The following is a 14,784-nucleotide window of genomic DNA, read 5'->3' as shown; positions in this document are numbered from 1 at the left end:
TCCCGCAAGGGGCAGGGGAAACTCGTTGCCTCACGCCTCGCATTGCCCAGCTTCCCCCCAATCTCCCCACGAGGGGAAGGATCCACCACTCAACTTCCCCCTGTTTACTCCTATTGAACATGGGAAGCCTCCCGTGTTGCCATGGCGGTGTCATGAGTCGGTTCCTCAATAGTTTTATGATGGTGCCCCACCGGAAGTAGTTTTACATCATGGGAGGGAGTTGGCTGCCTCCATCATAAAACTATCGAGGAACCATTGCATGCTGCCGAAAACTACCCTGTCTGATGAGGTCATGGATTTATCGGTAGTGGTGTTCCCTTTGTCGCTGGCTAGTTTGGTAACGTTTCGTGCATACAGTAAGGAAACGTATAAAGGTAGAACACTTGGAGGAGGAAATGGCGGGTTCTGATTGCTACTCTGCTGTCACGCTGTGTGTGACCTTCTTCTCTAAGGCTTAGCTCAGAGCCTTTGCAGGCCACATAAAATCCTTGTGTGGGCCACATCCAGTCCCCAGGTTGTATGTTGTGCAGGTCTGGTTTAAAACAAACACACACAATTTGTCTTTTTATCAATGGAGGACAGCATTGGTTATGCAGTTGCACAGGCAATGTGGTGTGGTTTGACTCTGGAGACAACAGTTGAATCTTCACTTGGCCATGGAAGCCTTGGGTGACCTCGGGCAAGTTACACTTTCTCAGCCACAGACGAAGGCACACAATAAAATCCACTCCAAACAAATCTGACCAAGAAAAAACCTGTCACAGAGTCACCATAAATCGGAAATGATTTGAAGGCACACAACAACAAACCTCAATACAGAGAAAAGGATGCTAATTATGATTTTGAAAAGGCATACTATATGAACATTATATGCACATTTATTTATTTATTTATTTATTTATGACATTTATATGTTGCCCTTCTCACCCTGAAGGGGACTCAGAACGGCTTACAAGATATATATGCATACACTATATTATGTTATTAGCATGGTATAATATCAGTATTAAATATTACTATATTGTACTATACCATTATATTGTCGTATTATTAGTAATATTACATGTAATATAAATATATAATTATAATATATTATCATTAGTATTATATTGCATTACATTATAATATTATCAATATTATATGTATATACAATATATTATATTACATTATATTATAATATATTATTATAACTGGCTTTTCGATTCTTACTTTCAGCCAAGGAGATGGGCGTTTCTTTCCAACCTGTTTTGTTAACCAAGATCCTTAAATCTTACTCAAAGTTGTAACATGCTTTTCCCTTATTCTTCCCATTTTACTAATGTAAAGCAGAATCCTTGTCCAGTGTTTTCCTTAATCAAGCACTATCTTGCCAGCTGGCAGGACAATTGATAGAATTAAACCTAATCAAAGCACTGTTTCATTACCTTATTAGGTGTCAACAGACATAAAAGTAATGTTAGGTTTGAGCAACAAAATATGGATAGAGAGGGTTTTGTATTATTTTTTCCAGCCATGTTATAAAGTACTAATTCAGTAGCAAGAGAGCAAAATGGGTTTATTGGTATCCATTTAGGATTTCTTTTCTCACAATGGCCAGTAATTGCTATCACAAGGTACACTCTCTTATGAAAGCCACTGTTCATGGAATAGAGCTGTATAGAGTCTGCAAAGTTTTGAGCCCTTGAGGTATGAGCTTAAATAGAAAAAGAAGAAATAGGGTCTTTTTAAAGAACCATCTTAAGACTTGTCATGTGCAAAAAAATGTAAATATTCTGTATCTCATATTTACTTACAGCCAGATGTCTTCATTCATTCCCAGTAAACAGAGACATATTTATGTAAAGATTAACATCTGTTTTTCCAGATATTTAAAGAGATTAACACTAATAATATGAGGCTAAGAATTCCTTTGCTTTCCTATATTAACGATGGAAAATACAATCCCAGCTCTTATAAGAATTTTTAAAAATAATGTATGTATAACTATATCTGCTTATATGTAAATGATTAGCACTCCAAAGCTGTTGTTCAATATTTATGTAGAGCTTGTTTTCAAGAGGTCCTATATCGATCTAAACAAATTTTACAGAAATTAGGAGGGAAATGGGCTGAGATTATGCATTCTGTTGTCAAAGGCTTTCATGGCCAGAATCACTGGGTTCCTGTGAGTTTTCCGGGCTGTATGGCCATGTTCCAGAAGCATTCTCTCCTGACATTTTGCCTACATCTATGGCAGGCATCCTCAGAGGTTATGAGGTCTGTTGGAAACTAGGCAAGTGAGGATTGTATATCTGTGGAATGTCCAGGGTGAGAGAAAAGTGACCAATTGCAGCATTCACACCTGCCTCATGTAGACAAGAGTTCTTTCTCCCACCGTAGACATTCCACAGATGTACAAGCTTCACTTACCTAGTTTCCAACAGGCCTCAGAATCTCTGAGGATGCCTGCCATAGATGTGGGTGAGATGTCAGGAGAGAATGCTTCTGAAACATGGCCATACAGCTTGGAAAACTCAGAGAAACCTAGAAATTCATTCTTTTGCTATAAAATGCAATTTTCCAAGTCATGTACTGAAATGATTGTTGCATTTTGATCGTTTTGATCTGAAGATATTCTACTCCTTTCCAACAATGTGCTGCTACCTAATTAATGAAAATGTCATTCATTTTCATTAATTATTTTGAATTAAGTACTTTTTGAAACCAAACTCCACATATTTTTAAGTATGTATGTATATATTCACTTAGTTTATACCCTGCCTTTGTCTTGGCAAGCACTTACAAACATTTAAAACAAATTCTAGTTACAATTGTATTTAGAAAAATTAAAAAAAAACAATATATGAATTTATATATTTTCAAAATGCAGAAACAAAGCACATAGACCTTTACATAATTTTGCCATTGCATTAGCAGCTGCATGGTTTTTGGGTTAAAGAGCAAGCATTGTATCTAATCATTTATGCAAAATACAGTTGGTTATGTCAATCGGATGATCAATCATTTGCATAAATGGTTACAACTTGTTATATGGCTGCTTTGCATGACCACTGGCACAGTCATTATTCCAGTGAAATTATACTGTCCTAGCTGTACTAGGTTTAAATTAGATATTTGCCCCTGTTTCATAAGTAATGGCGTTCCATGCAGTCATGCTGGTCACATGACCTTGGAGGTGTCTACGGACAACGCCGGCTCTTTGGTTTAGAAATGGAGATGAGCACCATCCCCCAGAGTTGGACACAGCTAGACTTAATGTCAAGGAGAAACCTTTCATAATTAAATTATTACTGAGCTGGAATATTTATAGAACCAAGAGTGACATGTCTGTAATTAAATTTCTCACCTTACCTGAAACAGTACAGCATTTTAATAATGCAGCTATATCATTACTCCTCCTTTAACATCCTGTCATTTATTAACAGTGAGAATAATCCTCATTTTCCTTCTAAACCATTGCGAGATTCCCAAAGCCACCTTCTTACTGATAGCCAGTCTTGGACAGAAACCGGTGCAAATGCTGAAAAGAACAAACTTGGTAAGACAGTAATTTTTTTTGTATACTAGGTGGCTTGCAAAACTGAGTGTTAATGAAAGAAAATGATGTGTACAGAACATAAGAACAAAATTAATGGGGAACATTAAGAATGATAATCTCCCGGGGTAAACTGTTAGATAGTTGATCAATGTTTTATGTTACATGGTTTATATATAATTACTCTATATTTAGCAGAACTTGTTAATTACATTTAACTATCTCTTTATGTTGAATTTAAAATATTAAGCAAACAAATATTTCTTTATTCAGTTACGTGCACCTCCAGTCCAGACCTTGCTTCCAAGTCACACAATAATTTGAACGATATTTGGAAGAAGTAGATCCTCAGTATTGGCCAAGATACCCTGCTGTTATCTCCTATCAGAATGATGTTCTCTCTGGTCAGATATAACAGCAGGACTCCCCTTTGTGTGTCACACATTGTCCCAACCAGGATGGCAAGGAGCTCACAAAACAAGCCTTTGGGGTGGGGGGGGGGGGTATTCATTTTCTTTACTCAGGTAATCACAGAGAAAGCACAAATAAGTGTAGAAAATAGTCCATGATGATGTAAAGAAAATATTTGAATTTGGCTTCCAATATTTGAATTTGGCTTCCAAAGGTAAATTGTTTGGCCCCGTAGTTTTAGATAACTCAGGGGAGTGCTAGACAACTTTAATCTGGGAGCAATCATGTTTTAAAAACACAGTTGTTCCCAGGTTCTAGTCCAATCCCTCCCTCAGAAAACATGTGCTTTTCTGGGGGGGGGGGGGTCCACATGCCCTCTGGGCTTTCCAGCAGGGCAGCCCTTTAAAAAGCCTTTAAAAAGGAAAATAAGTCGACCCCCATTTTCTCTTCTCTGGAGTTCTCCTGGATTGTATCAATGACACACCAAGAGAAGAGGGGGCCAGGAATGATTTCTTCATCCCCCCTTCTCTTGCTGCATCATTGGTACGACCCAGAACTCCGGAGAAGGGAAAATGGCAGCTGGATGAGTTATTTTCCTTTTTTTAAAAGACTTTTTAAGGGGTTTTGGGAGGGCGTGGAGGCTGTCTTGGGTTTCTTGGGCTTCAGCAGCCCAAGCAAACAGACAGATGTGTAGATGGGCACTGGAAGCAGACGGATGTGTAGATGGGCACACCCGATCCTTGGTCCCATCTACACAGCCCCCGCACCTGGAAGGACCCGGGTCTTCTGAAAGACTGGGCTCTTTCTAGCAGACAAATTATCTTGGCACAAAACAGGGTTTTCTTGCTTTGTGCCGAAAGCATTTTCCCCAAAGTGTCATCTGGATGCCCAGGGGAAAACATGGGAGGGCACGCACTATTGGTGCTATCTGGATGCGCCCTCAGATATCTTCTATCTTCTAAGTTCCGTAAGTGTTTATATTTAATCAGAAGTCTTTTTCCCCATTGCTGTACAACCAAGAAAGGTGCTCAATCCTAAATTGTTTGATTCCATGATGTGTTCCTTGGTCCAGGTCTGACATAAAAGTAAACCATAGTTTAATGTTACTTCTATTTTCTATTACTAAACAATTTGTTTCTGTTTTATTATTATTCTATATATCACAAAAAAAGATTGATGTCTTGATTTTTAGGACAGTTCCTGGGGTGGTTTGGGGGATTGATTCAGAAAATTGCATTGGATGGACCACATCTGCTCTAGCTTCTTAAATACGGCTATTATGATAGGGGAGAACCGATGCCATTTTTGGAATCAGCAGGTCAAGTATGCCCAGAAACAGGTCCAACATTAGAGGCACCAAAATATGTGTTGGACAATGTTGTTATTGTTCAAATCTTCCTGATTGCTTTATTGAAAAAAAAAGCTGCCTTTCAAATCATGGATTGGTCAATTAAACACAGTTTAGCTTTTGCTTGTGAAATGGAAATAGAAACTACTGGACTTAATGTAGCTACACACCAAAGCATCATATAATGTTGTGTGAGAGACCTAGCTCTGTCTGTTGACTGTACCATCTTTAGACCATTATGGAATCAATGTGATATTGGAATATGTTATTGGGTTTAGACACATATGTGTCAAGACTTTTACCATGATTTTTGTTTTGGTTAATATACGTTTAAGTTTTCATAGCAGCTGATAGAATATCTAGCAAGCGATTATTGGTTAAATACAGGGTGAGGCATAAAGATCTCCCATATTTCGAGGGGGGATTATGTGAACTGTAGTGAGGGTAGAGATTAAGTCTAATTTGGTAGGTTAGGCTCTGTAATTTTCCGTACCCATCATAACTTGAACTGGTGAACATTGGGACCACTATATGATAATGACATGGAGAGTGTTCTGGACATGTTTTGAGTTTGGCTGACATATATCAGGACAGAAGACAATTTTGCTATAGATTTCTAATCTTCAGGCAACTGGTTCCACACTGAAAAGAAAATCCCTGGCAGACCTAGAACCCCATCAGAACCCCAGAAATGTGGAAGCAATAAATGCATTCAGTCAGCAGTTGCCAAGGGTTATAAGCATGGCATGGTCCTGGGGATATCAAGTCAGACTTGGAAGAGGATTCTGCATGCTGATTTAAAACTGCATTTTTACGCAATGATTTGTCTGATTTTTCAAACTCAAAACAAAACTGTGTTATGTACATTTCAGAAATATATATATATTTCTTCATTTTTATACCCCTTCAAAATGTGGGATATCTTTATACCCCAACTTGTCCTCTCTTTATTTTTGGCTGCATACTGTGCTGTTTGTATAACCAGTTTTTGGAGATTAGGCATCAACTAAACAATGACTTCAGCAGTTGTTCCTGAAGAGACATAGAAATATATTGATGATGCTGATCAATACAAAAAACAAAGACTCGCTATTGAAAAGTATTATTTTTTTTCCCAAAGGTACAAGCAATCCTGCACTAACAATAGAAAATGAAACTTAGTCTTGCAAGTAAAAACAAGAAATCCTGGATTTTCCAAGTAAGTTTCCAAAAAAATCCTTTATTGACTTTTCCTTAATCAATTAAATTTAATTTTTGTAACTTGTGTAGATCTTGATACACACGTCGTTCAAGTTGCATACCTTGTCTTTGTTTTTCAAACAAGTCTCCTTCCATCCTTTGTTGTAGTTCAGAATTGTTGATGAGAGGACGTAGGATTCCTCCATAACATCAGCATCCATCCAACAGCTGTTCCCATCCACTGTTGAGTGGATCTGCTGCGAAGATAAATTCAAGACCTAATGTCGCTGTGTCCGTATCATCGCTTGAAATATAAGATGTGTTGCCATCTCTACTGTGTATCAAAGAATGTTTTGGTCAATGCAAAATAATGTTAAAATCCAAAAATGGGGAAGGCTTGAAAATTGCATGTCAGGAAAGCAGGATGTCTTTAAGACATACAGGACAATAATCTTTTGCAAACAAGGACAGGTTTTGTATTGCTGTTGATAGCTCAGGTGACTGTAAACATTTTACATAAAACCTGAAAATGCTCTTGCGACCGTTCTTGAATCTTTAAATCATATCTATGATTTCTGCTTGCAAATGACTTGTCTCCCTAGGAATATATTCCCAATTTTGGTTACTTGACTGGGAAGCCTGCTGGTAGTTCAGGCATAATGATTGAACTACATTCTTCTTCCTGTCTTCAGTTGAGTTAACAATGCAGTTTTATGCAATTGCAGATAGGTCATCTTTTCCTCAGACCCTTTATAAGCAAATCACTTATTTACTGCTAAGCTATCATTTATCTTTAATTCGTAATAGAGAGGCAGTACAAAATTTCACACTTAATTTATGTGCCTGGGACATGCATTTAAACATGCTCAGGAATTATTTTTTTGTGAAACTGTAAATATAAGATACAGCTCACTATTTGGTTATTCAACCTTAATAGAAACATGGTTAATAATATCAGATTTTAAGAGCTTAACTTACGTTCATACCTGTAAGTGGCTGTTTAAATTACACTATGCGTTTTTCCATTTGGATTTAACATTTCTGAATGGTTGCATTCCTCATCGTTTTTCTCCTGACGATGTATATACGAAGCCATGTTGCACTCATGCTTTTACACTACAGTCTGTATTAAATGAACAGCCAAGTGGGCTTTGCAGAGGCACATCATGAATGAAACTAACAGTCCTCTAAGATTTGGGGATAGGGTTGTTTTTTTGTAGGATCATTTTTAAAAAAAGCAGCTTTAAGATTTCAGAAAATGTCTGAAGCCAAGGAAATTGCAGTTTCACAAATACGCTTTTATCAGTGCCTTTGCATACACACATCCAGTGAAATTGTATACATTTAATGTGTTACATAAGACATTGCTGTTTACATGAAATCAGTGATCCTATTTAACTCTGAAATAGTATATGGCAAGTGATTAATACCTAAGAAACTAACTGAGGAAATTGTGGAACTCATTCAGTGTCACAGCTGAAGAAGAGAAACTGCCGCTTTCAAAATCAATACGGATTTTTGTAATAGGCACGGGACAAGGCAGATTTGTCTCCTTGGCTGTAATGTTTCAGAAAACCATTATTTACTCTTTGTAGCCAAGTAAATAGAATCTGATTTATTTCAGAATTATTCTTCGGGGTGATAGGGTTCTTTTAAAATGAGATGGTATGATATCTCTCTAATGATATGTGTGTGACCTTGAAAGACTTGTGTCCCCTAACATTTTCATCCCCATGAAAAACCTTTGCAGGCTCAATCACCAAAAGTGCCAGAATAGGACTCTCAAGAGTTGGAATATCTGAGAACAAAACAGGGTGTGCTATAGCAGTGTTTACACAGCATACATTATGCATTTTGCTGTCATTCGTATCCATAGCATCGTCTTCTCACTCATTCATTTTTGTGTTTGGATTTGGATGTAGTCACAATAGGAAACTCCACAGCCAAGTTAAAGTAATATACTGTGATGCATTTCCAGTTGTGCAGAGCTGTATTTAATAGTTACTAGAACTCATTCTTTAAAAGGGTCCAAGATGATGGAAGAATTGGGAATTCCTTGTTTCATAAATACGTTTCATTAAAATTCAGCTAACGGAGAACTGTATAAATATTGCATTCAGCACTGCTTCATATAAAAGGAGGCTGACAGCATTTTGCCATCTGTATTTTCTAAGAAAGCAGATTTCATAGATAGACAATATTCATACAAAATATAGCCCTGTAGTGGAGATGGCTCATTATGTAGTGATGCACTTTTCCCAAGGTATTACTTGTCAGAATGAGAAGATAGTGAATGTAGCCTAGCAACAGGAACGGCTCTCATACATTTCTGTTATTGCCTGGAAGTCAATTTCATTGCCATCTTTGAGCAGTGGAACGTCCAATTACGTGTAGGCTACTGTGGAGTTATGAATTAAAGAAATAGTCATGACAGTAAGTAGGTGTGGTGGGGGTTCCCCTTCTGGGGCTTTAAAAAATTACTATATAATGTCTTACTGGTGCAGAAGCAGACAGCAAGTTTTCCCTGAAGTAGATGAAAAAGAAATACATTCACTTACTGCATCAACTTTGGTTGTACAAGGGCACTTTGGGAGACTACATTTTGGATTAACTGAACAGGAGGACAGTCATCCCACTAAGGAAACCTTAATTCTATTCAATCAGTCTCTTGGCTAAGTTTGGATATTGGGCAAATGCAACAAGGATATGTTTAAGATGATGCATTGTTGTAGGGGTTTTCCTTCCTAGGCAAGAGAAAAGATCCAGTTTGCCACCTGCCGGTTTTGTAAGTACTTGTGCATATATATATATAAAGATTACTGGCCTCTTCACCAGGAGCATGTCTGATGAGACACACGAAGGATTGAACTCAGTGGATCTCAGCAGGATAGCATTGTAGAATATCGAGTCTTTGTTTGAAACCATTTATTGAGATTGGAGTAGTCCAGTTTTGCAGCCCTGTTCTGCGGTTCCCCCAATACAGCCAACCTCCAAAAGGTGCCTCTGTGCCTATTCCTTATTTGTGGAGGAAGAAAGGGATAGGCAGTTCAGAGGAGGAAAGTTCAGAGGGGAATAAAAGAAAGACTGCTTCCTTCCCCTTGGAATACAGACCAAGATGTAGGGAGATTTCTACCAGGCCATACCCATGATCTTCAATTGCACTTGTGAAAGCAGTAACAAATCTGTTGTCAAAAACAGTTGGCATGATTGGATATGTAACAGTGATTCAACCTCAGAGTTATTTAACCATAGGTAAGCAGATACTATAATACTAGTATTATCCCCTCAGTCTTGCAGTAATTAATGTGCCAGCAAAAAAAGTAGGATGCAACATCTGCTCAAGGTATTATTCCTTTCAGTTCATTTGTAACTGCCAGGCTTGTAACTACCAGATGGCCTTACAATTCCTACAGATTTTTTAAAATTCGAAGACAGATTAATAAGCGGTTTCTCAATATTTTAGCAGTATTAACGTCTCAACTTCCAATATTGAAAACAAAGCAAGCATTAATGCTGTAGGTACATTCCTGCTGCCATTCTAGGAAAATCATAGTCTTCTGATTTTGTTTTCTTGTTAAGGAGGTGAATAAATCAGTAATTTTCTATATTGGCACCCTTTCCCAACAGTTGTTTTCATATGCATGTGCAGGAAATTTCCACCTCTCCACCCAAAATTGATTGCAACAGAAGGGATATTTCCAAGACACCCCGAACAGCTAGCCTGACCCTTTGCATTTTCATTTATGACATGCTTTAGCCAATTAAGACTCAAATTGAGACACCAGCAAATTTGTCAGACCATAAAGGTAGACAATGGAAAATGGGGGAGTTAGTCCTTATAAATTTTTCTATGACACTGGTGAAAAAACTAAGCCTTTATGTTGAAAAATTTCAGGGATTTCAATAATTCCTCTATATTTAGGAGGAAATAAAGCTGAGTAGTGAAAGCAGAAATCTCAACTGCTGTAATAAACCTATTACTGGTATGATTTTTTTTAAGATTAAGATTTTTGTGTATCGTTCCAAATACCTTTTGCTATTTTCATGGAAGGAACTCCTCTTTGATTTTGTGGCAATTTGAACTAGTTAAAATGCAGTCTGAGGTAGGAATGTGTTTTTTCCCCTATCTCAGAGTTGTCAGAGTGCCAAAACTGCCAGTATGGAAAGTTAGGAATTGTTGATTAATAGATCTGAATAGTAATGTGGAGTGGAGTCATGTGATTCACACAAAAATATAATATATATTTTTAGGGTGTAGTTCTGATGTTTTAAAAAAGATCTTGCAAAGATGACAGCAAGCCATAATAATGTATGACTTGAGAAGGAACCAGCACTGGAGATCAAATGTACACAGCTGAAATTATGCATTAGGTAGGCAAAACATTTAAAAGTGAGCATCCTGAGAAGCACTATATTTGAATGAGCTCAGGATAAAATCATCTTACTTTGAAGGAACAGCAGTTTCCACTTTCATAGCAAGTCTCATTCGTTGGTGGGTGAAGGTGGAAGGAGGAAAGCGAAATGCGGTTTGCTCCACAGCAGCTAGCGCAAGTTATTTAAGTGGCTCTATTAATAATGCTTTATGTGAATACTAGGTGCATGTTTGTGTGTAGAATGGCTTTTGAAGACCAATATTGTACTGAGTGAATACTGCAAATTAACCTTGTGGGATACTCAGGATATTATGAGTGGAGAAGCTTCCCTTCACACCTCCAAAGAATCCGTTCTTGAGGACACAGATGACATTTTTGCACCGCTCCTCGTTTTGTTTGCTGCTCCTCTCCTTTGATTTCTTCACTAACGGTGGCGGGATCCCCGAACCAGAATGAAGAGTCCTAGCTTCCAAGTATTCTGCTCCAAAATGGCTTTGCATTGTCATTCCTATAAAGAAAAACATTCCCAACACTTGCCTGAGTACGTGTAACATCGTACATAATAGCTACAGTGTTTGCACAGAGTGGGATGCTTCTTGCTTCGCTTTTCTTTTGTACTTTGTAAAGCGGTATATGTATTTTTGTATCATATAACTTGCTGGAAAACAAATTAAAACCTTTAAAACAAATTACCTAAAGCAGTCAGAGTTTGAATATATGCAATAGAAAACTTCTGTCCAACAGAGCTAACAGAAGATGCTGCAATAATCCAGTCAACATACAGAATAATATGCATTACACAGGTGTCTGCACATAATTTGTTGGTTTTCTTAATGTACAGAACTTTGAATCGACTCATTGACTGGGAACTCCCAGGGCCAAATCTAGACCTCAGGAAAAGCCATTTTTCAGAATATTGCCACCTTCCTTGTCCAAATCAAGATTTGTGTGGATGGAGGGATGATTCTGGCAATCCACACCAAGGATAGGACTTTGGCTTAAACTATAATGGCCCTCCCATAAAATAAATTCAAGACTAGGAACCTAGAAATGCAGCTTAGATCTATTACATTATGAAACAGGTAACACTATGTAACATGATTTTTGTTTCTAGGTTATAAACATCATTTCCTAATTGGTTCGAACATAAAAACATGGGAAAGGTTTATTAAATTGCAACAGCTTTGATTTTATGGGATATCCTGCTGCACATTTTCAATTAGTATCTCATAGAGTCCCAACCAATTCAACACAATTTGTGGCAGCCACAAAAACCTAGTTTCTGGAGTGTAACACCAATTTTCAATTAAATAGGAAATAACACTTTCAAACTAGGAACAGAACAATTTTCAAATTTTGTTACATAATGTATAAAAACACAATACAATATAAAAGTACAGGTAAAGGTTCCTTGACATTAAGCCTAGTTGAGTCCAATTCTGGGGGGTGGTTCTTATCTCCATTTCTAAGCCGAAGAGCCGATATTGTCCAGAGACACCTAGATCATGTGGCTGGCATGATTGCACGGAGTGTCGTTACCTCCCTGCCAGAACGGAAACTATTTTATCTACTCACATTGACATGTTTTCAAACTGCTAAGTTGGCAGAAGCCGGGGCTATCAATGGGAGCTCACCCCATCCCATGGATTCAAACTGACACCCTTCTGGTCAGCAACTTCAGCAGCTCAGTGGTTTAACCCACTGCACCACCGCTGCCCCATGATGCAACATAATGCATGTTTAAAAACCTATCAAACTGTCTGAAGCATGTTGATCCAATACAATTTCCACTGTGCTAAGTAATAATAATACAACACTTAGGATAAGATGGATCCTTTATAATGCAGTTATATGTATGGGAATTTTTTGGCCACCAGCCATAACGACTGCTTTTTGATGGAGATTTAAATGGCTGCATCAAATTCAAAGGTGTGGAGGGGGGGTCCTACTCAAAACTAGCTAGCCATGAAGGGAGCAAATACAACTGCAGTTGTGTTCAAATTCCTCTGAGATAGTAATTTTGCTGAAAAGTGTCCATGCAATGGCACAAAAGTCTTAACTTGTTCTGTTAAGAGCCATTTTATACAAGAACATAAAAAACTGAGTGAAAAAAAAAAGTCATATATTTAAGGCACAGTCTGTTTTGAAATATTTTGGGTCATGTTCTGACATAAATGCACATAAATCTATACTTATGGATGATGTATAGGGTAAAAGCCAACAATTTACACCAACTGAAAAAATACTTAGATGACACAGGCCAAGAGTGTATATGAAGCAACTAGAGTGTTAAGCCTCTACACATGCGGCTCCATATTCTTTACCTGCCCTGATAAAGGCTGCTGCTTACTAGGCCAAGAGGCAGAATAATTCAAATCTATATAAATAAAAATGTAATGTTCGTTTGTGGGATTAACATAACTCAAAAACCACTGGACAAATTGACACCAAATTTGGACACAAGACACCTATCACACCAATGAGTGACCATCACTCATAAAAACACTGAAAAACACAACAGAAGGGACTTCAAAAGCCAAAAAATAAAGAAAATATGTTACAACACATGCACAATACCACATATATACACAAATAGATACACAAAACATATACACAGACTGGGCCACAGCGATGCGTGGCAGGAGATAGCTAGTACAGAATAAACAGCTTGCCTTGGCTCCCAGGAGAGAGAAAATGAGACTGCACTCCAAGATAGAGAGCTCTCCGTCCCCTCTGTTTTACCTGGAGCCCGGTCTTAACTATTCCTTCCCCAAGAAAATAGCCACCTGCATCCCATCCAAAGAGAGAGGCAAATAAGTTAACACTTCCAAGCACATAAATGTATACTGGGAAAAACGTGAGTTTGAGCAGGTAAGTGACTGTAAAAACTACAGTCAAGCATCATTTGAAGGCCACCAAATTCCCTAATGACAGAAAGACAGCCAAGATATCAAGAAAATACATGTGCCTTTCACTTTGAAATTCACTTGGCCCATGCAGTTCAAGTGGTTAGTTTCATTGAACTCAGCATTGCTTAAGAAAGAAAGCAGCTCACTTCAGTGGGTACATACACTGGGATTGGTGTACAGGCAGTCCCCGAGTTACAAACATCCAATTTACAAACAACTCACAGGGGTGAAAAAACAGAAAGTGGGAGAAATCTCCTGTTAGGAAGGAAAGTTCATTCCTGGAAGAGTTCTCATGGGGAAAAGTGAAGCTTTATCACCAATCCTTGTTTTCATAACAAGGCAAACTTTTCAAAATCCAATGGTCACAGGAACAAAAAGTGAGATGAAATCTTGTAAACAGGCACAGGCAGCAAAACAAACACCATAGAAGTGTTGAGCCTTCTCTATATGCTCGCGCTCCCTCTCTCTCTCTCTCTATATATATATATGTGTGGCTGGGGTTACGCTTAGAAATGTACCTTTACTGGCTTACATATAGAATCAACTTAAGAACAAACTTATTGAACCTATCTTATTCGTAACTTGGAAACTGCCTGTACTTAAATACTGCATGCAGTCCACTTTATTTATTTATTTACAGCATTTCTATTCCACCCTTCTCACTCCGCAGGGGACTCAGGGCGGACTACAATGTATATATACATGGCAAACGTTCAATGCCATTAGACATACAACATATATAGACAGACACAGAGGCAATTTAACATTCCAGCTTTCCAGTTTCATGAGCACATGCTTGATTCCGGCCACATGGGGAGCTGCCACTTCACTGTCCACTTGTGACACTGAATCCTTGATGGAGTGCTTCCTCATTCTTATGCACGCTACTGTACTTGCATATTAAGGGCAATCTTACAAACGGTTAAACTTATTTCCCTGATTTTCAGGCATTTGATCCTCATCAAATTACCAACATTTCAAGCCAAATTATTCCAACAGAACAAGTGGGCATATCAGAATAGGAATATG

General features: G+C 38.0%; 1 protein-coding gene across 1 annotated transcript in view; it reads left to right on the top strand.

Moving 5' to 3' along the window:
- The window catches only part of ZDHHC2 (zinc finger DHHC-type palmitoyltransferase 2), a 42,315-nt gene extending 30,777 nt beyond the window's left edge, over nt 1-11,538 (top strand). Inside the window, exons 11-13 of the mRNA XM_060778562.2 lie at nt 3,426-3,538; nt 6,415-6,492; nt 6,642-11,538. Of these exons, the coding sequence (XP_060634545.2) occupies nt 3,426-3,538; nt 6,415-6,455 (154 nt within the window). The 3' untranslated portion in view covers nt 6,456-6,492; nt 6,642-11,538. The remainder of the gene's footprint in view (nt 1-3,425; nt 3,539-6,414; nt 6,493-6,641) is intronic.
- Nucleotides 11,539-14,784: the final 3,246 nt, after the last annotated feature.

Source organism: Anolis sagrei, chromosome 5 (genome assembly GCF_037176765.1).
Source record: "Anolis sagrei isolate rAnoSag1 chromosome 5, rAnoSag1.mat, whole genome shotgun sequence".
In the NCBI taxonomy this organism is placed as follows: domain Eukaryota; kingdom Metazoa; phylum Chordata; class Lepidosauria; order Squamata; family Dactyloidae; genus Anolis; species Anolis sagrei.
This window is presented reverse-complemented; position numbering and strand designations above follow the sequence as displayed.